This window comes from Ctenopharyngodon idella, chromosome 24 (assembly GCF_019924925.1).
Source record: "Ctenopharyngodon idella isolate HZGC_01 chromosome 24, HZGC01, whole genome shotgun sequence".
Taxonomy (NCBI): Eukaryota; Metazoa; Chordata; class Actinopteri; order Cypriniformes; family Xenocyprididae; genus Ctenopharyngodon; species Ctenopharyngodon idella.
Window position 1 is genome coordinate 24879819 of NC_067243.1, and position 26587 is coordinate 24906405.

Sequence of the window (26587 nt, forward strand, 5' to 3'; positions counted from 1 at the left end):
AACTTTGGGTAAAACACAGTGCTCGTCACTGTCACTTTTTACCCAGCCGTCCAATCACAGTGGAGGAGGGGTGGGACAAATACTATTTACAAATGATTGGAATTCATTAACACACACACATTAAACTATCAAATCTGATGTTTATGAAGCGTTTGTGAATCCGGAGGAGAGTTTTCAGGATGGTCCGTTTTTGCAAATTCCACTCCCATCTGCGCTTTTATGGGATTGTGGTCTCACGCTAATTTGCCCTGTTTAGTAATCTGGCCCCTAGTGTTATGGATAGCTTTTGCTGTGTGGTAAGGTGTTCTGACACTGTGTCTACACTGGACTCCATTGTCTGACCATTGCCAATCCATTTGACCTTCATGTCAGAAGTAGCGCAGACATGTGGTGTTGAAATAGAACGGGGCATCAGTTTACTGTCAGGGAATGGGGCAGTCGTGGCCTAATGGTTAGAGTCAGACTAGTAACCAAAGGGTTGTGGGTTTGATTCTCAATACTTTTAGGAAATGACTGAGTTGCCCTTAATCAAGGCACCTAACCCCCAATCGCTCCCCGGGTGCCACAGCAAAAATGTATGGGTTACCATACTTGGCTTTCACGTCACACACACACACACGAATTGTTGTGTCGCATCCAGTGTAGACAGTATCGCTGATTTTAATGGGTTCTGTTGTCTTTTGTCGCACCGCTCGCGTCCAGTGTAGACACTGTGTTTTTAGCATGTTACTTCGAATTGCTCAGCCTAATTATTCATTTTAATCCAGTTTTAAATAAACATTGATTTCTATTCTTTTTCTTTGTACATTTCTATGTTCATTTCTATGTTATTTTAAATGATTTCAAACTTGAACTTGACTGTGTAAAGCACTTTTAATTACTATTGTGTATGAGATGTGCCTTATAAATACACTTGCCTTGCCTTCTGTGTGGTTGCTAGGGTGATGTGGGAGGTGGTTAATAAGGCATTGCTATGTGGTTTCAGTAAGGTGGATGCTCATGTGGTTGTCCTAGGCCCCGTTTACACCTGGTATTAAAATGTGTTTTGGTCGATCAGATCACAAGTGGACGACGCTAAATACAGGTGTAAACGGGCTCTAAAAAGTTTTGAGCTTGTCCACTTTCGACCAGAAACGAAAACTGCTGGCAGTCACTAGTGCGCCTCTTGAGATAAGGGGAGTGAGGTTTACACGCACAGCTCTTACCAGCCTACTTTCGTTACACTCGCCTCCCTAAACCTCACCCCCATCCGGGTCACGGCACCAAATGAAACCTCTCCTGTTCGAACCACCCGCTCTAAGCAGGCCTCGAACCCGGACCCGTACGCATGGGAGTCGGCCGCTCTAACAAGGAGGCTCAAGACAAGATTCAGTCGCTAGAGCGGCTCTTGAGATCAGGGGACTGAGGTTTACACACACAGCTCTTACTGGCCTACATCTGTTACACTATGCTGTTGATAAGTTGTTTTGAGTATTTTAATGCATTCTTATGTGATTTCTACAGTACTCTGGGTGGTTGCTAGGGCGTTGCTATGTAGTTGCTGGGGTGCTCTGGATGGTTGCTTTGACATTGCTAAGGGATTGTGGGTAGTTCACAGGGCATTTATACATGGTTGAAAGGGTATTGCTACTGTTGGTGGCAGCTACGGCATTGTAAAGCAGATGCTCAGGTGGTTGTCCATAAGTTTCTGTGTAGTAGTTACTATAGTGTTATAGGTGTTTTTACCATGTTGCTATGCTGTTGTGAAGGTAGTCTGGGTGGTTGTTAGGGCATTCTTATGATGTTCTTGCTTACTGGCCAAATTTAAAAGAGCCCATCCTTAAGGCTATGATATTCTGGTCTCTATAAGGCTTAAGTTCCTTCCTCAATGTAAATCTAAATCTGTTCTGTGAAAGTATCCACTGAGCAACAAAATTTTCCACAGTAATGTTCTCTCTGCTGTCATTTGCATGCCAAGCTTAAAACCCATTTACAGATCGTGACTTTTTCCCAAAGGACCAACCTCAGCATCAGAAAGTTACAATAGCATGTAAATAATCAGGCGTATCTGAGGACTTTCCATCTGACTGACCCTACTTTCCTAATGTTTTTGTTTTTCCCAATTTGACAAAAATACAAATTCTGTACAATCAATATCGTTGACAGTCTGTACAAATTTATTTCTGCCGTGGTGTGGATAACAAACTTTTTTTTTTGCATGAACTGCCCCTTTAAGAGAGATGTAGCCTGATCCCTTTCTAAACAAATCTCACTGGCACACAGAGGCATACTCTTCTGTGCAAACATTGTTTAATTAACATCCTGCTGTCTCTTTACTGTAAGCAGGAATATGTTTGACCTGGCAGAGCGGCTGCTGTTCTTTCACTACAGGTCTCTCCCTCTTTCATTTACTATAATTACAAGTTGAAGATGAGGCATATGAACATACGTTAGAAAAAAAGCAGTCAATAATAACCATACACTCCTACACTGACATATAGAATAAGTATATGCGTGGTTAGGTAAATCAGGCCGGCACAGAGTGAGCTGCAGAGCCTTCAGCCACAAAAAACAGCATCTTTACCACAGATACATAATCATGTAACATGACACAATTAGAGACTCAGACTCTATAAAAAACACAGCTAATGAACATGATGATGCTTTTATGTTCATAGACATGTTATCATACAGGGAAGGAAACGTAGTCTCAACAGATGGGTTAAAGATTTCAAGGTCTCCCTTCTGTGATCTCCATTTCTGTTTCTCAGAAACTTTCCTCTGATGCTTTAAAATGCTGCTTTCATAATCAGCACTAAACATAATTTATTCATGTTGTAATGCAAGCTTGGAGTTCACAAACCGTTAAATCAACATTGTTCAATATGAAATTGTTTGTTCGGACAACTCTATTAGGCTAGCCTGAACAACATTTGGGACAATATTGTGGTTGTATATGTGGCTCAAAAAGCCATTTTGCTGGATAAAATGTACTTGTATTCCTTTTTCTGCAGTGTTTCTGGGCAACTAACATTAGCAAATGCAATTGGAAAATAATAAATGTTTTTGAACAGGTTTCTCAAACATTCCCCCTTTCTGACATCTGTCCTTCAAACCGATAGTCCTGTGCCAAACTCACATCATCAGCTGAACTGGATGTAGACGTGTCGGACAACTCGAACATTATTTTCCCACACCAGATAAAAACCAGCAGGCAAACACGAGAAGAAAAAAAATTCTGCAAAAGCAGTAGGGGTGTAAGAAAATATCGATACACATGACTATCACGATATTACGTTTGCCGATACTGTATCGATACGATACCGATACGATATCGATATTTATTTGTTTGATTACATCCAAGATTAATCTCAGCGGCTTTGTGTTCAGCTTAAACCTGACCACTAGATGGCAGTGTTTTCTCAGAACGTAAACTGTGACGCGGAGAAGCGCAAGGGTGCATCGCTAGTGTTAGCATTAGCAAACCCAGCTCACAAGATGATAGAATTAATCTGGCTTCTGCCACGGTGTACAGGGCTGAAGTGTGGACCCATTTTGGGTTCCACTATAAAGAAAGGAGATAGACAAAGAGTCATGTTGTTTGCAAAATACAATAATCCAAGTTTTTGCTCAGGTCTTATACATATGGTGGTGTGTTCAGTGGAGGTGGAGTTTTTTCTAAAATTAGATCCTCTTCCTAAAAAAAAAAAATCTAGAAATATCTAAATATATCGCCTTTCTTACAGTATTGCAATATATCGTATCGTAACCTCTGTATTATGATACGTATCATATCGCCAGATTCTTGGCGATACACAGTCCTATTAATATGACAAGCCCCCAATTTCATGTTATGCAGTGCAGCTCCGTCAAAATGGTGCATGTCTTCGGTAAAATACAGGTTTGTGTACATTTTATTATATCTATGAATTCATTATTGTGCTGTATATCATTTAATTTTATGTAAAGCAACATGTGAGTTGCCTAAACAAGTGTTGCGTCATTTTTTTCGCGTGATGGAAACACCTGATGCCTTCCATAAAATTTTATGATTTTATTAAAAAATATACGGAATATGAATACTTAGGATGTTAAAATATATTCTCAGAACTGTACACTGATTGTTTTTGGACAGGTTTTGGAGTCAGTTACGGCATATTTTGGCTACGAGAGAAACGCAGGGCGGCGGTCTGAAGTTAGAAGTTCCCCCGCTGAACACGATACAAGCTCCGGCACGAGATCCAGCGCCGTTACGGTGGAAACAGGATAACAAAGGCTTGTCGATTACACTTGAATTACTTCTAAATGTTTCATTACTTCTAATATTTGTTAAATGAGCTTAAATGTAGGCAATATGTATTAAAAAAACGATATAAATATGCTGTACTCTAAAATATGATCAAAAATAAAGGAATTATATTATCAACCAGTGGTTGTGTGGAGTATATTAAAAAGGTTGAGAAGATTTAAGTTAATTTGTAAACATTAATTCATGTATGAAGTAAAAAAACAAAACTAGTATTATAGTAAAAATGAATCAACCCATTATGCTGGGTTAAATAAACAACCCAATTTGCTGTTTGCTGGGTAAAATTAACCCAACATGTGTTCTGTCCTATATTTTTCCCAGCCCTTAGGTTGAAAACGTATGTAGTTTAAATTTTTTTTAATTTACTGTTGTTTGCGCTAACATTTCACGTCTGCTAGGTTCGCTTGTGTTGCAGGCCGAGCGAGAGACACGACGCAGCCATAAGGAAGTAGCCTATCATCTAATAAACAACATGACAGAGGAGACATTAAGCTGTTATTTAAAACAGCAAACACGAATATTGTCATCTGTTGAATACAGTTCAACCCATATTGATACATTTCTTTTCTTCCCACAGATGCCAGAAGAGCACAGTTTGCTCCTTTTGATCCTAACACGTTTTAAATGTTTTATGATACTGTTAATGAACTTGCCATTAAATAAATGTATTCGATTCAGACTCTTTAATGTCCATTCATTTCCTAAATTATCAATATATATAATTAAATAATTTATAGCAATAACCATTAATGAGGTAAAATTAGCCCAGTGTTTAGTCAATATGAGCAGAAGTTGGGTTAAAGTGTGCAAAGTGTGTTACTTTAACCCAGCATTTGTTGTGTCCAAAATTTACCCAGCGCTGGGTTGCCAAATGAGTTGTTTTTAACCCACCCATTTTTGTAGTGTAGTGTAGCTTGCACCCCTCATTCAAGATTATTTCATCATCCAGCAGGCAAAAACAGTTAGAAGAGTCATGGCACACTGCAGGACGTGTTAAAACCTGACATTTAATACTCATGGTAAGTAATTTAAACAAACCCCTAATCATAAGTTTTACCACTTAAAAGGTTAGTTCACCCAAAAATGAAAATAATGTAATTTATTACTCACCCTCATGCAATTCCACACCAGTAAGACCTTCGTTAATCTTTGATTCTGATCGTTAATGTTTGAATCGTTAATCATGATTCGGATCACGTGTCAAACCGCCAAACTGCTGAAATCACGTGACTTTGGCGCTCCAAACCGCTGATTCATAACGCTCCGAAGCTTCCTAAAGCAGTGTTTTGAAATCGGCCATCACTATATAAGTCGTTATTTTGGGTTTTTTTGGCGCACCAAAAATATTCTCGTCGCTTTATAATATTAATATTGAACCACTGTACTCACATGAACTCATTTAAATATGTTTTTAGTACATTAATGGATCTTGAGAGAGGAAATGTCATTGCTGGCGATGGAGGCCTCACTGAGCCATCGGATTTCAACAAAAATATCTCAATTTGCGTTCCGAAGATTTACGAAGGTCTTACGGGTGTGGAACAGCATGAGGGTGAGTAATAAATGACAGAATTTTCATTTTTGGGTGAGCTAATCCTTTAACACTACTGTCTTTTCACTATCCAATACATACAGTTGGATAAAATCAGGTCCCACCCTACATTATTTCCCACTTAATATTTAGTTTTACACAATCATAAGCCACATTATAGAAACCAAAGGTGTTGCCATGCATTTCATGTTGTTCTTTACAACACAATAGCGTAAAAAAGTCTAATATGATCATATGCAAGATGCTGACTCAAAGCAAGCACACACATACACACAGTTCAGCCCTCTTTACCGCGGCGTACCCTGGAGCGATACTTCAGAAATAAAGCTCTCTTTCTCCAGATCTGTGGATGAATTGAGCGGGTTGTGAGGTTAAAGACACTGGAGTACACACACTAACAAACACAGAGCACACAAATGTCAACGCCTGGCCTATGTTCACACAACACAATAAACCATCCGGGCGAAAGTCCATTTGATGTTCATCTGTTACTAATTTATTTCTGAATGCTTTATTGTAATAATGAAGCCAGAAAAATAATCTGATAGCATGTTATCAACAGCAATATAGTAATATTACTCCAATTCTGTGCATTAAGTTACAAGGACAAAGATTCTCTTATTTGCATGATGCCTTTGGTTTTAGAAGTCAAACCAGAGCAAAACCAGAGTGAACGGCTCATCACTATGAATATCTAAAATAACAGGACATGCAAACACTCTGGTTCTGAGTAGAGAAAACATAATATTAATTGCCTATCCTTGTTATGAATGTGGCTTTTTTAAAAAGAGGCCATATTGTTTATTAAAACATTAAGATTGTAAACTGTTTAAAATGAAATCAAATTAATAATATCATAATTTGATTAATTACAATTAAATTAATTTATCAACACTTGATGAGAAAAGCCCTGCAAAGTGGACAATTCCTTCACCGATACATGTACATGACATTTGTACATTACTTTATTGTGGAATCTGTGTAAAGTATTGAATATACTATGACAAAAAAAAAAAATGGCTTTAGAAGTCAGAACATTGTTTCTTCATATCACTGAACATACAACTCTCACTGGCCTACAGTTCACAATCGACTTCTAAAGGATTAGTTCACTTCAGAATTAAAATTTCCTGATAATTTACTCACCCACATGTCATCCAAGATGTTTATGTCTTTCTTTCTTCAGTCGAAAAGAAATTAAGGTTTTTGAGGAAAACATTCCAGGATTTTTCTCCATATAGTGGACTTCACTGGGGTTCACCGGGTTGAAGGTCCAAATGTCAGTTTCAGTGCAGCTTCATGATCCCAGCCAAGCAACAAGGGTCTTGTCTAGCGAAATGATTGGTCATTTTCTAAAATAAATAAAAATGTATATACTTTTTAACCATAAATGCTCATCTTGCACTGCTCTGCGATGTGCCACGCATTACGTAATCATGATGGTCACTCATTTTCTCCTCCAACTTCAAAATTATCCGACATCGTTGTTTTACGTTTTTTTGTAAAGGCAGACTTAGTCTTAGCACGTTCGCTTTGTAAACATTCGCTCAGTACTTCCGCCTACATCATGCGTGACATTTCAAATGTGATTACGTAATGCGTGGTGCATCGCAGAGCAGTGCAAGATGAGCATTTGTGGTTAAAAAGTATATACATTTTTATTTTTTTTTAGAAAATGACAGATCGTTTCGCTAGATAAGACCCTTATTCCTCGTCTGAGATCGTGTAGAGCCCTTTGAAGCTGCACTGAAACTGCAATTTGGACCTTCAACCCATTGGTAACCGCTGAAGTCTTCTACATGGAGAAAAATCCTGGAATGTTTTCCTCAGAAACCTTTAATTTCTTTTCAACTGAAGAAAGAAAGACACAAATATCTTGGATGACATGTGGGTGAGTAAATTATCAGGACATTTTAATTCTGAAGTGAACTAATCCTTTAATGGTTTTTTTATGTTTTTTCTTCATGTTTATAGCGTTACTCGCTTATAATTAATAAGCTATTGTGATGACTTGATAGCCTATTAAATATATATGAAATATTAGATGAATTAACTATATGATAAAATGTGTTTTCCATGATGGCTCCTTTAGTCACACTTCAAACTCACACAAACACAAACACATTCCCTTCTTACCCCCATAAAGCTGGTGAGGTGCTGCTGTGGTTCAGTGTTTTCTCTCTCACACTGTTCACATACAATCACTGAAGAATGACTCGAGCAAACAGACACAGTTCTTGTGCATTCAGAGACAACACTCACCATGGACTACACAGACAGGAAGAGAAACAGAACAGAGAGGAGAGAAAGGGCGGCAGTCTCAGATGAGCACCAAAGACTGCTTATCTTGATTCAGTCTAAGAATGGCAGATTAAAATTATGAAAACCATAAAAACATAAAAAGGCCAAGAAATGGCAAGAGAAGGGTGGTGGACAGATAACAGTGAAGATAAAGTGAACTTCAGTCTTTGCTGATGACATCAGCAAAACTCAAAGTATGTCATCCGAGTCTGAGAGGAAATGAGAAGTGTCTGGAACAATTAACAATAACAATTCACCCCAAAACTCTCTTATTTATACACCCTAATGTTGTTCAAAACCTGTATGATTTTATTTCTTCCATGGAACACAAACTGAGAATTTTTCAAGAATGTTCACTTTTATCTATTCCATGCAATTCACAAGTATGTAAAAAGTATGTGTATTTGGCGTGCTGTCCGAGAGGAGGCTCCGAGCTCGGAATGTGGCCTGAACCCAGAGTACTCTCTCGTATCCCTGGCTGGGATAGGAACCAGCCAAGAGTGAGGAGTCGGGGTGGTGGATCAAAAACTTCATCAAAGTTGTCCTAAGAACTAAGTTGTCCTAAGAAGAAGGTTTTAGGACAACTTTGATGAAAGGTTTTGATCCACTTCAAATGTTGACTACTGTATATAGGCCTCCTCTTGTGCTGATAGATCATTTGAACGTGTTCCCCCCAAACTTTGTTAATCATTAAAAGTGAATGGAAACTGGGGGTCTGTTAAGCTCCAAAAATTACAAAAAAGCACTATAAAAGTATCAGAAAAGTAGTCCATTTAACTAATATTCCAAGTTTTCTGAAGACTTAAGATAACTATTAAATGTAAACATTTATTCATGTTATTTAATGAAAAATTTTCCCCTCTCCTTCATGAATGTGCATATTCAAACTTAACGTGTAATGATCAGTTATGTGACATAAGTATCAACAGCCACTTTTCCACTGTTGAGCCAGCGCAAGCCAGGGCTAACAACGTGCCGGGTGGGTCCAGTAGCCTCGCGAGAGCAAAATCAAGCTGCATTTCCACTGTTGGGCCAGTAGCCCTGTTTCAATGGCAACACTATCAACGCTGAAATGAATCTGCAGAAGTCAGGTGGTACAGTTCAGTGCTCTTCAAATTATGTTCATTATTATTATAATGTCATGTGCTTTGAGACATGAGGTAGTATAACGGCGTAACTCGTGACGCTTTTGTTTGCTCCCTGCTGTATGCGTTCATGTGTTTTGGAGACGCTCTGAAGGGAAGGTGGGATCTTATGCTTTCAAAGCTAGCTTGCTATTGCTAACCTCTCCGAAAATCACCTCTCCGAAAAAAATAAAAATTAACCCATGATTTACTCACCCTCAAGCCATCCTAGGTGTATATGACATTCTTCTTTCAGACAAACACAGTCTGAGATATATTTAAAAATATCCAAGCTTTATAATGGGAGTGAATGGCGCTCCTGATTTTAAAGTCCAAAAAAGTGCATCCAGCCATCATAAAAGTAATCAATACGCTTCAAGGCCTTCTGAAATTGAAGCGATGGGTTTTTTTTAAGAAAAATATCCATATTTATAAACATACAGATTTAGAACAACATGAGGGTGAGTAAATCTGAACAGTATTTTCAATTTTTTCCCCTCTTTCACTGCTCTCAAATCTCATTCACACTTGTGAGTATTCAGACCTGGCATGACATGTTGTGTCAGATTTGACCTCAGTTAGCTGTGTTTCCACTGTAGGGCCAAAAGCAAGTGTGCTAGTTCGTGTCAGGGCTAGTCGCCCTTTCCACTGTGTTTCCACTGTCACTTCCGGGGCTTGATCGGAAGTGATCAGTCTTTTAAGACTCCAGAATTGATATTTAACTAATGATTTACAATAAAAATGTTACACTGACAGTAATTTGTCTAAATTCTTCAAGCGGTCTCTGGTATTTTCCATAATCATAAGTATATTTATTATAGCAAAGGTTAGCATAAGTAGCCTTTAGCATCTCATATAAATATATTTATAAATGTATATATATCCCATCGGATCACAATCAGAAGTTACTTTTAGACACTCTGTGGTGCTGAAAGTGAGTTTTAAGCTAAAAAATTGTTTCAAATGTTTTAAATGTTGAGGATAGCTGGTAGCCTCATATAATAACATGGGAAACGAGCAGCGGTGTTGACCACTCCTCAAGCCCCAGTTGGCCCGCTTTGGACCAATGTATTCAGTGAGCCATAAATCCCTGGCTGTTGGCCCCAAGGAAGCCCCGATGAGGCCTGATCAAGCCCCAGAAGTGACAGTGGAAACACAGTGGAAAGGGCGACTAGCCCTGACACGAACTAGCACACTTGCTTTTGGCCCTACAGTGGAAACACAGCTAACTGAGGTCAAATCTGACACAACATGTCATGCCAGGTCTGAATACACACAAGTGTGAATGAGATTTGAGAGCAGTGAAAGAGGGGAAAAAATTGAAAATACTGTTCAGATTTACTCACCCTCATGTTGTTCTAAATCTGTATGTTTATAAATATGGATATTTTTCTTACAAAAAACCCATCGCTTCAATTTCAGAAGGCCTTGAAGCGTATGGATTACTTTTATGATGGCTGGATGTACTTTTTTGGACTTCAAAATCAGGAGCGCCATTCACTCCCATTATAAAGCTTGGATATTTTTAAATATATCTCAGACTGTGTTTGTCTGAAAGAAGAATGTCATATACACCTAGGATGGCTTGAGGGTGAGTAAATCATGGGTTAATTTTCATTTTTGGATGAACTATCCCTTTAAGATACTTTTATGGTGCTGTTTTGTTATTTTTGAGCCCCAGTCACTTTCACTGTATGCAGCGTGAACTTTGTGTGAAACTTCATACGGGTTTGAAACAACATGCTGGTGTGACAGAATTTTCATCTTTGGATGAACTAATCCATCAAGTCCACAACAAAGCTTCTCAAAACAAACTTGTTTTACTGCTAAAACGGAGCCACAATGAACATAAGAAAAACATTTTTTCAACAAAGATTACCACAACTGCAGATACAATGGAAGTTCTTTGTGAACAGGTACAAATTATTTTTCATATGCAAACTAAATGGATGTGCATGGAGAAAGGTGAGCTGATTTGAATGAATGTGTCACGATGGAAGGACACCTGTCTAGGCAAACACAAACTAACCACTGAGGTTTAATATGAGCTAATAAAGTATATGTGGATATGTATGAGTTTCCCTGCTCTGTTATTAATGAACATAAACATCTCTTTATTAATGCATTGTCCTGTGACAAAACACACTTTGTTCGCAGGACATATATAAATGCATTCCTTTGAAAATCACTCTATTGAGTCACAGCATGTCTATTTATCTATTTATCTCAACAAAGGAGGGTTTTTTTAATAACGCATAACTAACTTATGTAATAACCTGCTATATGATACCTGCTTCTGATTTCTATCGAGTTGGCTGAACAATGAATGCCCCGAAAACCCTACAAAAATTATAAGATTTTAAACAATGCTAGAGTGTTTTGGGTGGTTAATGAGGGTTGCTAGCTAGTTGCTATGCGGTTACTAGGGGTTCCTTACTGGCCCAAATCTTGAGTCTCTCTTTAACATAAGGCTATGATATTCTTTCATCTGCTAGTGAGATATGGCTACACCATAGAGCATTAAAGGATTTCCCTTGCTGGTCATCAATGTTTGGTGTGTTTTAGATGCTGGCGTTCCCAACTAGATTAACCAGCAAAATTTACTTGCTCATCCAGCTCAAGACCATGCTGGTTGACCAGATTATTTGGTGGTAAATGGCAACCACAAGCCAGACCAGCACCAATCCACCACTAACCACCAGCATAAATCCACCTGGACCAGCATGGAAATTCATACTCATCTACGCAGGTCTTTTCAACAGTTTTGTGACAGTATTGAGACTTGTGTTGGCACTATCAAATTATTCAACATAGAAACTGAGGATTAGGAGGATTTAAACTGGTGTTTGAATGTGTAAGAGTTTTTACCGCTGCATTTTCAAGTTGAAACAACTCTTTGTCCGAATTGGTATGGAAGCCATTGTTTTCTTCTGGAAGAGAAAAAAAAAGGACAAAATAAGGGTGTTAATAGATGTTCACATGACTTCAGCAAAAAATCTTCCCTTTTCTAGCTGTTTCTTCATAAATGCTGTTGTGAAATCAAAGTAAATTCCTTCTGACAAATTTTGTAACTTTGTCACACTTTTGGGGATAAAAATGAGGTGAAGTATTATCTGTTCAAACAGATATGCTGAACTATCTAAAACAACAAACCTTTGTTTAGCTGCTCCTCACTTTAAACCCCCCAAAATAATATGTTTTCTTTGCATTCACACTGTCCCTATTCCCATCCATCTTTATTTGTGATTAGGTCATAGTCCATTTTGTTGGAACCTTCCCATCTGAATATTTTATTTTTGCATTGATTATTATATTGTTTTATTGTATCATAAGAGTTTATGACCACAGATATAAGAGGATGAACACAGTGGGAGTGTCCTGAATGCTGAATCTTTGAAGATACAAAGCAAATCTTGATATCATCTGTATGTGTCACTATGGTTACAAGCATTAGTAGCAAGTACAAAAGAAGATAACTGACTTTGGTTATCTGTCCATAAAGAAAAATATATACTTATGTCTGCTGTTGTATGTCAACATGACAATTTGAATGTCACGCCTGACAATAAATAAGGCTGTCAGTCCCAAACACTGACTGTATGTAGCCACAGAGTCCAAAACCAGCTCATGCATCAAATACAGCTGGAATACTAGAAGGTTTCTCATCAGATCAGGCTAAATTTACTGCAGGCCAAGCTCATGTATAAGTTGGGTTTCCTTTAAACCACGGTGAACTCCCTACCAGAGGAGAATTGCTCCAGAGCTAGTAGCATGAAGCACTTTCTAAATGTAGACATCTGAGTAGGTATTTAAGCATCTTTTCAATGTGGAGAATTTTTGAAGAATCCTCTCACAGTTCCAAGCTCCAAAAAAGGGCAAAAAAACAAACAAACAAACAAACAAAAAAAGTAGTAGTCCATATGATCCATGCACCTACCTTATACTACAATATATTGTTTTTGTTTTCATTGTATGTACAAGACCAGCATGAATATTCTTCAAAATTTCTCCTATAAAGTCCGACATATTAAATGGAACAGTTTAATGAACCTTTAGAATACATCAGGCTTTTATGGCTCATGTAGTATCGTATACTGAGAATATGGAGCTCAGACTCGAGCAGGAAGAAATTGCTCAGTTTCATTCAGAAGTACAAATTGAGCAAAATATATATATTTACACAAATGTATGGATAATCAAATCAAGTAAACCTAAGTTGACTCTGTCCAGTAAAGGGTTAGTTCACCCAAAAATGAAAATTCTGTCATTAATTACTCACCCTCATGTCGTTCCACATCCGTAAGACCTTTGTTCATCTTTGGAACACAAATTAAGATATTTTTGATGAAGTCTGAGAGGTTTCTGTTCCTCCATAGAGATCTAACCCAACTACCACTCCAAGGTCCAGAAAGGTAAAAAAAAGTATGTTCAAGCAACAATGTCAGCTCTCGCGTGAACACAAAACGCATGCGTTGTGAAGCTCTCATGAACACGTTGCAGATCAATATTTTTGTAAGTGGTAAATTATGTTTTTTTTGTGCAAACAAAGCGCTCGCGTCACTTCATAAAATTGAGTTTAAAGGTGCAGTATGTAGGATTTCTGTCCGCTAGAGGCCTATTCAAAACAAAAGGCGTGGCTTGATGACGGGAAGTTTGAGCGCGGAATCTTAGGACATGTGGTCTTCACCTCAGCGGACGGTGCAAAAGAATAGGTATAGGACTTGGGAAGAAATCTTGTTCATGGATGCGATTATTAACGTTATTGTAGTATGAAGCAGAGCAGGACCGAGTGTTGTGGGAGCTGAACGCGGCCGCTGGAGCGATTGCGCAACACACGCCTCACGAGCAGCGGAACTTTTATTATGCTACAGTCGCCGGCGCCGCTTCCGCTTTTCTGGTCATTAGTATGAGGTAACCCAACTCTGTTTATCATATTAGATACATTTGAGAGTGTTGAAAATGATGTTATAACGTTACTCTGTGCGTCCTGTGAGACACTTGTTTGAGACACACTAAAGTAAGCTAGATCGATTTTAGAATATATTAAATACTGGATGGCTTGGGTTGATAAATGGCATGCAATTCATTTTAAAACGTATTGTATGAGAAAATTCTGTATTACTGTTACTAAAAATAAAGCTGCATCTGATTATGCTATGTTAGCTACTTGACAAAATTATGTTTTTCTCTGAGGCATGGTAAAGCATGGTACTCGCAAAAAATCAAGAAAATTAGATTTAAACAATAAGACTAAACGTGTTGAGCTATATAACAACAATTAGTTTTCTGTCTATAAATATATCAAAACAGTTGTTCCCTTGTTTATCAAAGCGTCTTTGGTGTTTCCATGGTTTCTACAAAATAAAACCGGAAACCGAGGCAGACCGAGGGTTAACGCGGGTATGATGCAATTGACAGGCGACTCCTCACACGTCCCGGAGCCTTGGTTAAAATTGCAATTTTCTCACGATTTACAAATAGTTGGAAACATTTGGGATACTGTAAGTACTCAAGTGAACAAAATATATAACACTGGCCTAGTGGTTTTTGGATACAAAATCGCTCAAATAGAGCGCTTAGCCAGCTACGGAGAAACTGGTAGCCAGGCAACAGACAAGTGACCAATCCTGTGTGTCGACATCACTTTACAGATTCTACCAGCAAGATTCAGCACGGTTAGACAACCATGCTGAGAATTCTGGGCCGAAAACTGTTTGTAATCGTGCTGTGCCGTACCAGGCTCCAATGGAAACACAACTGGAACTGTTCCTTACCATTCTAAGAACCGTTCGGCCCGACGGTGGAAAAGCGGCTATGGAGTACTTTAATGATGTCATTACTACCTTTCTGGACCTTGAAAGTGGTAGGATCTCAATGGAGGGACAGAAACCTCTCAGACTTCATCAAAAAGATCTTAATTTGTGTTCCGAAGATGAACACGCAGGTGTGGAACGACAAGAGGGTGAGTAATAAATTACAGAATTTTCATTTCTTGAAATATTACTAACAATATAAAAGTTATTCATATGTTTACTTTATAAAAATCATAAAAGTTTTCACAGTAAAAAAGACACATGAACCACAAGCTGAAGGGAGACATTTAAGAATTATACTAGAAGTTCTTTTGCTTGCTAAAAAAGTATAAACTATCAATCTTATGACAGAAGGCATGTAGTAGATTATGTTCAACAGTTGTTTTTTCAGCAAAGTTTCATTCATGTTGATAATTTAGAGGCCTTATAAATTTTCAAAAAATGACATAGTTGGCTTTACAGGGTTAATTTCATATTTTCCCTCACTTCTCAAACACAAAAGACATGAGGGCGAGTGAATGAAGAGAGAATTTTCATGTTTCGGTGAACTAATCTTAGAGTATCTCCTGTCCACATTCAGTCACTATTTCTGTCTCTGATTCACAGAAAGGCAGCAAATTACAGCTTTGACAGAAGAACCCATAAAATCATGCAATAGTGTGTGTTATCAAACCAATGAATTTTAGATGAACAATCTCTGCTGTTATATAAAGATAAGATTTTATAATTTTATAGTGTGTGTATAGCCTATCAATGTGACAGTGGTCTTTCAAACAAACCAGGATTCATTTAAAAAGGATTCAATCAATATTTCTTTTCAGTGCATGCAGATGTCTTACTTTTGACTGATATTCACAATTTTATTACATTTACTCAAAGAAACATTCAATATATTGAAGGTATAGTATATTCCCTGCATGTGTGACCTTAGATTTGCTATTGTTTGACCAGCAGGATTATATTCCAGCCTTGTGCTAATATATTGCATTTTTATTTTTTAGAACAAGACTGCTCAATCCTGTCCCTAGCAATCTATCTTCCTGCAAAGTTAAGCTCCAACCCTAATCAAATAACCAGCGAATGGATAACATCTTTATGAACACTTGACCGCTGAAAGAAAACAAGTCAACTTTAGGTATGGCAGGGTGTGAAACTGGAAGTGAGAACGTGTGCCGACACAGGAAACGATGAACACAAAACACACGAGACCTATTTTGTGGTTAGGTGATATGCACAGCAATCAGAGAAAAAAAAAATAAAATACATATAAAACTATGATGTAAAAATGGTATTAACAATAGTTACAAAGTTCTTTTGAGTGGTATGCTTTTATGGTTTAAGTGGCAGTGAATTAGTGTGTGTGGTCATGTTAACTAAAGACAAAGTTAAAAACAAATGTCAGAGAAGTTTATAGAGCCCTTTATCAGCTTATCAGGGAACTCCTCTAATGCTGCGCACATGCTGGGACGAGTGAAGACAAACTGAATTCAGCAACATTCAGACAAGTCTGACAAAGCCAAAGGCATAAAATATCTATTGAGTCTAGATAGATATCAAGTGGTTGCATTAGTACATATGAAAAGTCATTTGGATTTACTATCAATTGTACTACATTTTTTACACACACTAAAACTGTTCAAAGCTACTTTTAAAAACCCTATTTTATACCAGAAACCAGTGTTTTTAAACATGGCACTGTATACCCCTGACCACAGACCAGTGTGAATCTTTCCTGACACTGCAATGAGTTTAATAGAAACTGTTTTGGCTGTTGGCATGGAGACCACACAGAGATTCTGACAAGAAGGGAAAGTACATGACCATTTTAAGGTAAAAACACAATCAAGGACTTTAAAGGGGACGTTGATGAATATCTCAGCCTAATTATATTAATACATACAGATAGAATAAGGTATGGTTTAAAGTTTTCAAACTTTATTTTAAACTATTATTATAATAATTATTATTATTATGTATAACGTTAAAGCCGTTGTCGAATGTAGGCTAATATCCAATTTGCACGGAACGGATGTGCGCATTTGGAAAATACTCTTCAGGCCATTAACTCTAAAAATACTATTTGAATAAGAGAAATGAAAAACAAAACTGGTAGCTAACTTCAGAATAAAGCATTAAACTGACCATTACTGTGTGTTTTTTTTTTCTTTCTTCTTGTTTTAAAACATTCCCATGTGTGAAAACGTGTAAAGGCGTGTAACAGACACTTACCACCGCCGGACCAAGCAGTTCGGTCCATTTCTATAAGCGTCTCATCACTCGACTTTCCCGATCCTCGATTCATTATAATTAAGTGTCCTGATATATACTAAATGTGAATTTGATATAAATGTAGAAAGAAAGATCTTTCCGCCGGGGCTCCGTCCGAGCCCACGCCCCGTGATCTGATCTCAGCTCTGCCCGAAGAATGACCGTTCACTTCACTTCACGTTCAGCGGATCAGAGTTGCCCACTCGGGTTTGCCTTGGGTCTTGGCAAAATTACGACTCCTACTATGGCAATAGCGCTTTCTTAATATTCATGAGCAATGTCTTCACTATTGGAAGGTTAACTAACAACGTCAGCATGGACTAATTCATATTCAAGAACAGGTCTTTTGCATTGGAAGGCTGCAAAGTAACGTCAACGGGCTCTATTTAAAATTCATGAGTTAAACCTTCCACATAGTTGGATTCGTAAATTCGCTCTCTCTCGAGCGCTCACTTGATTTAAAGGGGAGTGACATTAAATGACCGCAATTTTGTCGGCAAACTACAAAGAGATGTCCAATTCTTAACCCTCATGTTTAGATGAACTTATCTTGAAAAACAGCCTAACTGAGAATATATGAGAATATTTTATAAGTTTATGGTCTACTTCAACGAAATTCAGTGGAATATAAGAATACAGGTATAATTTCAGTAATAAAGTGTTACTTTGCTAACTGGAGGCTAAAGTTTGTGAACTTTAATGTTGGCTTGAGAAGCCTGAACCTCGAACTCGTGCTGCGCCATTTTTCAGAGCGCTGCCCACAAGACTATGCTCCAACATAACAGCTAATTTTCATAACTTTATTTGTCTATAGGTCGTTATACAGTTGCATGAAAAAGTATTGGAACCACTTGCAGAATCTGTGAAAATGTGAATAATTTTAACAAAATAAATACAAATATTTTTTATTTAGTACTGTCCTGAGTAAGATATTTTAAAGATATTTACATATAGTCCACAAGACAAAAAAAAAAAAATAGCTGAATTTATTAAAATAACCCCGTTCTGCAAGTGGTTCCCATACCTTTTCATGCAGCTGTATTTCTTAGAGAGTTCTGCTCGTTTTAAATCAGATAGAGATAAATAAGTACTCACCCTCAAGTTGCTCCACACCCGTAAGATCTTCGTTCGTCATCAGAACACAAATTAAGATATTTTTGATGAAATCTGAGAGGTTATATGACTCGTCCATAGACAGCAATTAACCCGACAATTAACCCGGTCCAGAAATGTACTAAAGACATCGTTAAAACAGTCGGCGTTACCGCAGTGGTTCAACCTTAAGCCGCGGTCACACTAGACTTTGAACTTGCGAAATTTCATCGGCTGCTGCAATGGTCGTGATATAACGTCACAGTCTACAGCGTCTTTTTTAAAAAAATATGAATTCAACATATAACATTTAGCAATACATTCAAAATATAAAAACATGCGTGTGATGCTGATGCTGGAGCTGGCCAATAATGAGTCGTGTAGAACCTGGGAGTGCTGGACGTAAACAGCATAAGAGAATGACACAGCGGAGAAGATCTTGTTGAATAAAGCTGTTATTTTTGTTTTGTTTTTGCGCACTAAAAAGTATTCTCGTCGCTTCAGAAAATTAAAGTTGAACCACTGCAGTCACGTGGACTATTTTAACAATGTCTTTAGTACCTTTCTGGACCTTGAAAGTGTTGGTTAAATTGCTGTCTATGGACGAGTCATATACCTCTCGGTTTTTATCAAAAATATCTTAATTTGTGTTCCGAAGATGAATGAAGGTCTTATGGGTTTAGAACAACATGATTAATGACAGAATCTTCATTTTTTAGTGAACTAACCCTTTAAGGTCTGTGCAGAGTCTCTCTACTAGTGCTGTGGGTTTTAGGTAGGCTACTTCAAAAACCAAAAAGAAATATGTTACAACTTTTCAGTTTCTAAACGATTTTATCGATAAATCACAGGACAACGTCATCGTTTATGCGCTCCTGAATGTTTCATATGCATGTGATCTGCAAGTGATGTGAGTGCTACTGTCTGAATGTAGCAGCGCTTTAGTTTAGAATGATGATCTTACCTGAACAATAAACCGATTAAAATGTGCATTCACCCGATAAGTATTATGTATCTATATGGTACAAACAAACATAACTTTTATTTGTCATTTTAACTGATGGAAACGGAGCGTAAGAGAGTAGACATAAAAGATTTCTTATCCTGTGGCACCTCTATAGGACAGCATTAAATGAAAACCATTTTTCGTAATTTATACGAAAACCATGAGTCCATCCGTCAGTTCAAAAAGATTCGTTTTTGGATGCAGCCTTAGTCTCAGAAAAAAACGGAAGAAGAAGAAAAAAAAAAAGAAGAATTTTAAATAGGATAACAATTAATGGCCCTGTTTACCCCTGGTGATGCCTTTTGGTCGATCGGATCACAGGTGGATGACTCTAAATAAAGGTGTAAATGAGATCTAAAATGTTTTGAGCTTTTCTGCTTTTGACCACTTCCAGAGGCAGACAAAGGACCTATTTACAGCTGGTACAGTATTAAAGGGTTAGTTCAACCAAAAATGAAAATTCTGTCATTAATTACTCACCTTCATGTCATTCCACACCCGTAAGACCTTTGTTCATCTTCAGAACACAAATGAAGATATTTTTGATGAAATCCGAGAGGTTTTTTTTTTATCCTCAATAGAAAGCAATGAAATTGCCACATTCAAGGTCCAGAAAAGTAGTAAAGACATAGTTAAAATAGTTAACGTGACTGCAATAGTTCAACCTTAATGTTATGAAGTGACAAGAATGCTTTTTGTGCTCAAAAACAAAACAAAAATAACGACTTTATTCAACAATTTCTTCCCTACCCTGTCATTCTCCTATGCTGTTTACATTGTATAGTCAGTGCAGCTTCTGTGTTTACGTCAGAACGCCGGCTCAGTATTGGCATGCGTGTGATGCTGACACAGGAGCTGGCCAATAATGAGTCATCGTTTTGATGTAGAACCCGGAAGCTGCGTAGGAGACTGACAGGGTAGAAAGGGAAATTGTTGAATAAAGTCATTGTTTTTGTTTTTGCGCACAAAAAGTATTCTCATGGCTTCATAACATTATTAACATTCATAACAGTTTGACCACTGTAGTCACATTGACTATTTTAGCGATGTCTTTACATCGGGTGTTTTAATCTGTCTCTTTTGTCCACTTTCAACCACTTCTTTCCTGATTTTTTTTTTGAGGGGAGGGTCTATGGGGGAGGGGGGTAAATGTATGGGTTTTTTCGGATCTTTTGATCTAATAGACTGTGTCCAACTGAAGGCAAGTATGAAGAAGAAGCCAAGTGCAGTTTATTTACCCCAAACCATGAACAAAACATAAAGACTTGGCATGACTTCACTTGACTTTAAACATTGACTCACAGTGGTAAACAGACAATCCTTTACAAAGATGCATGGCAAACATGAGGTTTTAAATACACAGACTAACATACTAGTTTGTCATGTTTCAGCTCTAAGACTATGTGCCATATTACTAGAGAGAAGAGCGGCACCATCCCAGGAGGGATGAATACCATCTCTTTTCAACAGGTCAGGTCATGCCCCAAAAACTTTTCCAATTGTCTAACCTATATTATTCTGCGGACACCACTTAGACAGCCAGCCATTGAGTGATGATAATCTGCTAACTCTCATCACGCCGACGAACAGGAAGGGGACCAGAGCAAATTATTGTTTCTGACATTGTACTTGTGAGTTCACACACCTCTTTAATGTTAATTTTAGTAATCTCCGACTGGTGAAGTCGAACATCATTTGTGCCGACGTGAATAATAATCTTAGAGTATTTACGATTAGCATTAGCCAGCACTTTTAAATTTGCTTTGATGTCAGGTGCTCTGGCTCCCGGCAAACATGTGACTATGGTGGCTGGTGTCTCTATTTTCACGTTCCGTGTAATAGAATTGCCAATAACTAGGGCACTTTCAACAGGATTCTCAGTGGGTGTGTCACTGAGTGGGGAGAACCTGTTTGATGTTCTAATCGGAATGGAAGAGCTGTGTTTTTCACGACTAGGCCGCCTCACCATCACCCAAATGCCCTGCTGCACGGGCTCTACAGCCGGAACCAAACAATGTACAGAGTTCACTAAGCTAGTCGCATCCAAAACAGTATCTAAAGCCCTTACATTCTTGCTATCCTCAATTAAAGTTTGGATGCGTTTCTCTAATTCTGATTCTCTCTGTCAGCCTGACTATCTCCCTGCATTTATCACGTGTGTAAATCTCACCGCTGACAGAGAGAGCTATACTATGCATGTGACAGGCAGTGCAAGTAACAACAAAAGGAGAGGATGACATGACTCACCGTGTTTGTAGAGTGATCCAACTTATCACAGTTGAAGATGAAAAACGTACTATTCCTGATTTCTAACACTCACTCACAGCGTTTGGGGTGGTTTTGCTTATATCAGAGCAGAAACGAAAGCTGATGCTCTCTGTGTTTTTCTCTCATCTCTGGGCACGTTCATATGTAAATTGCATGAGTTTATTTTGTCCATTAGTTCAAAAGATCTGAAAAAACCCATACATTTTCCCACCCATAGACCCTCCCCTTGATGATATCAGGACAGAAGTGGTTGAAAGTGGACAAAAGAGACAGATTAATACACCATGTGTAAACTGGTATGTGTCTCTCTCGTCTACTTGTGATCAAAACACATCTTAATACTAGGTGTAAACAGGGTAAATATGTTGGCTTCTCAGGTAAGTTGCTTTTTATTTGGGCCTATTCTGTAATAGACCTTCAGGGTATCAGTAAACACACACACACACATATGCATACACATACACACAAATAGAGTATACCCACTCCGAAGGGCAAAGATAATAACAGAGCAGGATATTATTGTTTCAAATGTTCACGTTGAATGTTATCTGAATATGAATGTTGTCTTGATAACATAGCAGTAAAATTCATGTTTATAGCTGATAAGATTGGTTTGAATTAAAAGTTAATTCAACTTGTGAACTTTCTCTTTGTGTGGCATTTGGTAAACAGAAACATTAATATTAATGTTTCTAAGGACAGTACCATCTCTAATGAATCATGAAGGTCATGTGATCATAAACAGAAACGTTTCTTGCAGCTATTGCACGTTCCCTCTGATAACGGCAATGTGGAAGACTCTTCATGAAGGCATCAAGTTATCAATGATAAGCATTCACTTCCTGCCCTTTCAAGGATGCAAAAATGGAATGTGCCCATATTCTCTGACATTTCAGAACGATGATGAGCAACAAAAATACAATTCGTCATTAGGAATAACTCAGTAATGTAGCACATTATTATACTACATACATTATTACATGTAACTAACATTCTCTAAAAACAGCTCAGCATTGAATGCTTACATAGTGGTTGACCAGTATGGGTTTTTCAATAATGTCACACATAAAAAAATAAAAAAAGACATTTACAAGCCATTGCTTAAACAAGGATTTTTTTCCCACAAAACCTACTCAAAATTAATTGAAAAATACGACAACAGGAAATGTACAGCGTTCATTAACAAAGTTGTCAGTAAATTTTAGATATATCGTCAGGTTTTGTTGTTGGCTGATGTCAGTTGTCACAAAATGACTGGCTAACATATCGGTTGATAATCAAAACTAGCATTAAAATGTCTGAAGACTTTAAAAATTACAATATTACACACACACACACAAAGTTTGCCCATACAGAACAGAGAGAGAAAAGGCTATTACTGAAGCAGCTGGCTTGTTTCAGCCCCACCAGGAGTGTAACTAAAGGAGCCTGCAGCCCAATATAGCCTCTTCTGGCCAGGGCCACCCTTCGAGTGGTTACCACGGCCCTTCACTCTAGTAATTACACATGTACTTCTGTCTGGGTGTGGCAGTGGGACAGAAACGTAGCTGCCTATTTCCCAAACCTTAAATTCTACAATCTGGGTTTCATAATTCCACAGCCACATGTAAAGGTGGCAGACGCATGGGGCGGGAGGCACCTTTTTGAGGGCTATGGTACTTATGGGTGGAACCAAAGTAATAATATAGGGCAAGAGTGTTTAATCTGGTTCATAAGATTATAGAGGAGATTCAGATATTTGTAATTTGAGCTCACATATAGATAGATTGAATTCAAAGTCAAACCAATTGCTTGTGAGTTATAAGACATTTAGAGAAATATAGTGAAGTTAGTTGGAACAAAATAAACAATGGTGCCAAAATATCAGACCATCCTTCTAGACACTGCAAGTAAAATTTAAATGGTAATGTAAGAAAGCATATGATATACAGAAAGGATGAATGAATCAAGCCTGTACAAAGTTATTCTGGAACAAAACCTACGTCCTTCTGCTCTGACAATACATGTATTGTGTTAATAAAATAAATTTGTTCTCATTATTCAAGATCTGAAGACATGACAAAGCAACTTTTTTGCCTTTTTGGTTATTTTTGGGGGGGTTATTTTTTCAGTGTTTGGGTAGTTTTGTTACACAGATCCTGGGTCAGACATATACAGAGTTATTTATCGAGGGTTTTTTGCGACCTCTTCAGGAGAGAGCAGTGTAGCTCCGTCAAATTGGCACATGTCTTCAGTAAAATACAGATTTGTGTACATTTTATTTTATCTATAAATTCATTGTGCTGTATATTGTTTAATTTTATACAAATCAACATACAGGGGCGCGATGTGAGTTGCCTAAACAAGTGTCGTGATGGAAATGCCTGATGCTTGCATAAAATTTAATGTTTTTATTCAAAATGATACAAAATATTACTTAGGATGCTAAATATTGTCAGTCAGTTTCTGTTTGTAAGGATCTTCATTTTGTTGTCGTTTGTCACGTGTTCCTTTGTTCCGTTTTCCCGCTCTTCATCATTAGTTCATTTGTATCACCTGTGTCCTAATTACCCTTGTTATGTTTGCTACTTAAGTTCTTCCCGTTCACTCGGTTCACACAGTCTTTGTCTGATCACTTTCCATGTATGTTGTGTTGCACCTGATCGCCTGCCTGTTGGATTGTTCATTAAAACCTGTGTTTTGTATTTATTCTCTTCATCTTCGTCTGTATCTGCCTTCCTGCAACCCAGCGTGACAGATGAACGGACCGCCTAATTTTGACGAACGAGCAAAGTTCATCACCGTGGCCCAGGAGAGCCACGATTTTTTTTCATTTAGTAAGAACTTTTGTGTTTTGGCCAGCCACAGCGTTCTGCAGGATGAAGCCCTCAACACCCTGTTCTGGATCGGGGCCAACTTCCAGACACCACCGGACTTAATTGGAGGGAAGCCATCTTAAGGTGTCTGGAGTGCGTGCGGTCCCGATCCAGAACCTGGCCAGACCCAGAGCCCAGCCCATCACCACCGCAATCATCGACGCCTGAGCCCCCCACAGACTGGAAGCTTCCACCTGCCGTGACGTTTGAGCCTACGCCCGAGGATGGGATGGTGGAAGTCAGCATCACCCCGGAGCCGAAGCAACATGGAGAGTCTGACCAGGGGTGTGAGCCGACGTCACGGAATATCGCCGTGGGAGTCCTCGTGGCGTTCGAGGGGATGGATGCGAGACCTGCCCACCCCCCCGCCACTGAGAGAGAGTACCAGATGGACTTACAGTTTTAGTGAGCGTGGTGAGGAAAATTCCTTATGTCCCTGGAATTCTTCTGAATCTGAACCTGTATCTGAATCTTCTTCGTCAGTCCTGTTATCCCCACCCAGCCTCCCTCTCCCACCACCTCTACTAACTGCCATCAAGGACACTGTTTTTTGGGGGTTTTTGTGCCAATCTTTTCCAGACCTCCGCCAAGCCTGCCACCCAGTCATCATCGTCTCCCATCAGTCCCGTCGAGTCACCACATCCTCCTCTCAGTGGCAAGGTTACATCGTGGTCCTGCTGGGAGCCTACTCCTCCTGGGCGTTACGAGCCTGTGGCTCCGCCTCCAGCCTCGTCGCGCTCTGTCCCGCCTTGACCCGTCGACCTGGCTCCTGCACCTACACTCCTCCTCCCCTCGACTCCTGCATCGACCATCGAGCATTCGGACTCGCCGGGCTCCCTCGGACCGTCGGCTCCCCCTGGGTCGGACATCGCCAAGCCTCTGCTGCGGACTTGTGGGCCATCCGCTGCTCTCCGGCCCTCCACCCCTTCAGCTTCTGCAAGCTCCGCCCTCCCTCAGCCTCCACCTCCACCCTCATCGCACCAGCTCATCTTCTGCTCTCCTGATCTCTACCTCCGCCTTGGAGAGTCGTCGCTGCAGCTCTGTCGCGGCCACCGTCCATCACCACCTCGGACTTCCGTCTGCGTGGAGGGCTCCACCTCCCAAGGCTTTGTCACCGTCGGTCTTCGCCCCGAATCCGTCACCATCATGGCTCCCACCGCCGTCGAATCCACCTTGGGCTATCGCCATGGCTGAGCTCTGGGTCAATTCCACCTGGCCACTCCTACCTTCGCCTCCATGGATGCTACCTCCGTCTACTCCACCCTGGTCATCGTCCTCCGTCTGCCCACCTGCCACTGGTACCTGCCCCTGGCCACATCCTCGTCCTCCTCCCAAGCCACCTCCATCTTCCCTTCACGGCGTGAGGCCACGCCTTCTCGTTGGGGGCGTAATGTCAGTCTGTTAGTTTCTGTTTGTAAGGACCTTCAGTTTGTTGTCATTTGTCACGTGTTCCTTTGTTACGTTTTCCTGCTCTTCATCATTAGTTCATTTGTATCACCTGTGTCCTATTAATTACCCTTGTTATGTTTGCTACTTAAGTTCCTCCCGTTCACTCAGTTTTTGTCTGATCACCGTCCATGTATGTTGTGTTGCACCTGATCGCCTGCCTGTTGGATTGTTCATTAAAACCTGTATTTTGGATTTATTCTCTTTGTCTGTGTCTGCCTTCCTGCAACCCAGCGTGACAGATGTTCTCAGAATTGTACACTGATTATTTATGGACCGGTTATGGAGTCAGTCGCAGCATATTTCGGCTATGAGAGAAACGCAGGGCGGCGGTCTGAAGTTAGAAGTTCTGCCGCTGAACATTATACAAGCTCCGTCACGAGATCCAGTGCCGTTACGGTGGAAACAGGACAACAGAGACTGGTCAATTACGCTTGAATTACTTCTAAATGTTTCATTTTTACTTCTAATATTTGTTAAACAAGCTTAAATGTAGGCACCATGTATTAAAAACGATATAAAATATTATATACTGTAAAATATGATAGAAAATAAAGGAATTATCAACCAGTGG

The 26587-nt window shown here is 39.1% G+C and overlaps 1 protein-coding gene across 1 annotated transcript in view; it reads right to left on the reverse strand.

Annotated features, from left to right (window-relative positions):
• ano5a (anoctamin 5a) overlaps positions 1-17570 on the reverse strand; it is a 50519-nt gene extending 32949 nt beyond the window's left edge. Inside the window, exons 1-2 of the mRNA XM_051884039.1 lie at positions 17308-17570; positions 12134-12195 (exon numbers count right to left, since the gene is read on the reverse strand). Coding sequence (XP_051739999.1) covers positions 12134-12195; positions 17308-17380 — 135 coding nt within the window. The 5' untranslated portion in view covers positions 17381-17570. The remainder of the gene's footprint in view (positions 1-12133; positions 12196-17307) is intronic.
• Positions 17571-26587: the final 9017 nt, after the last annotated feature.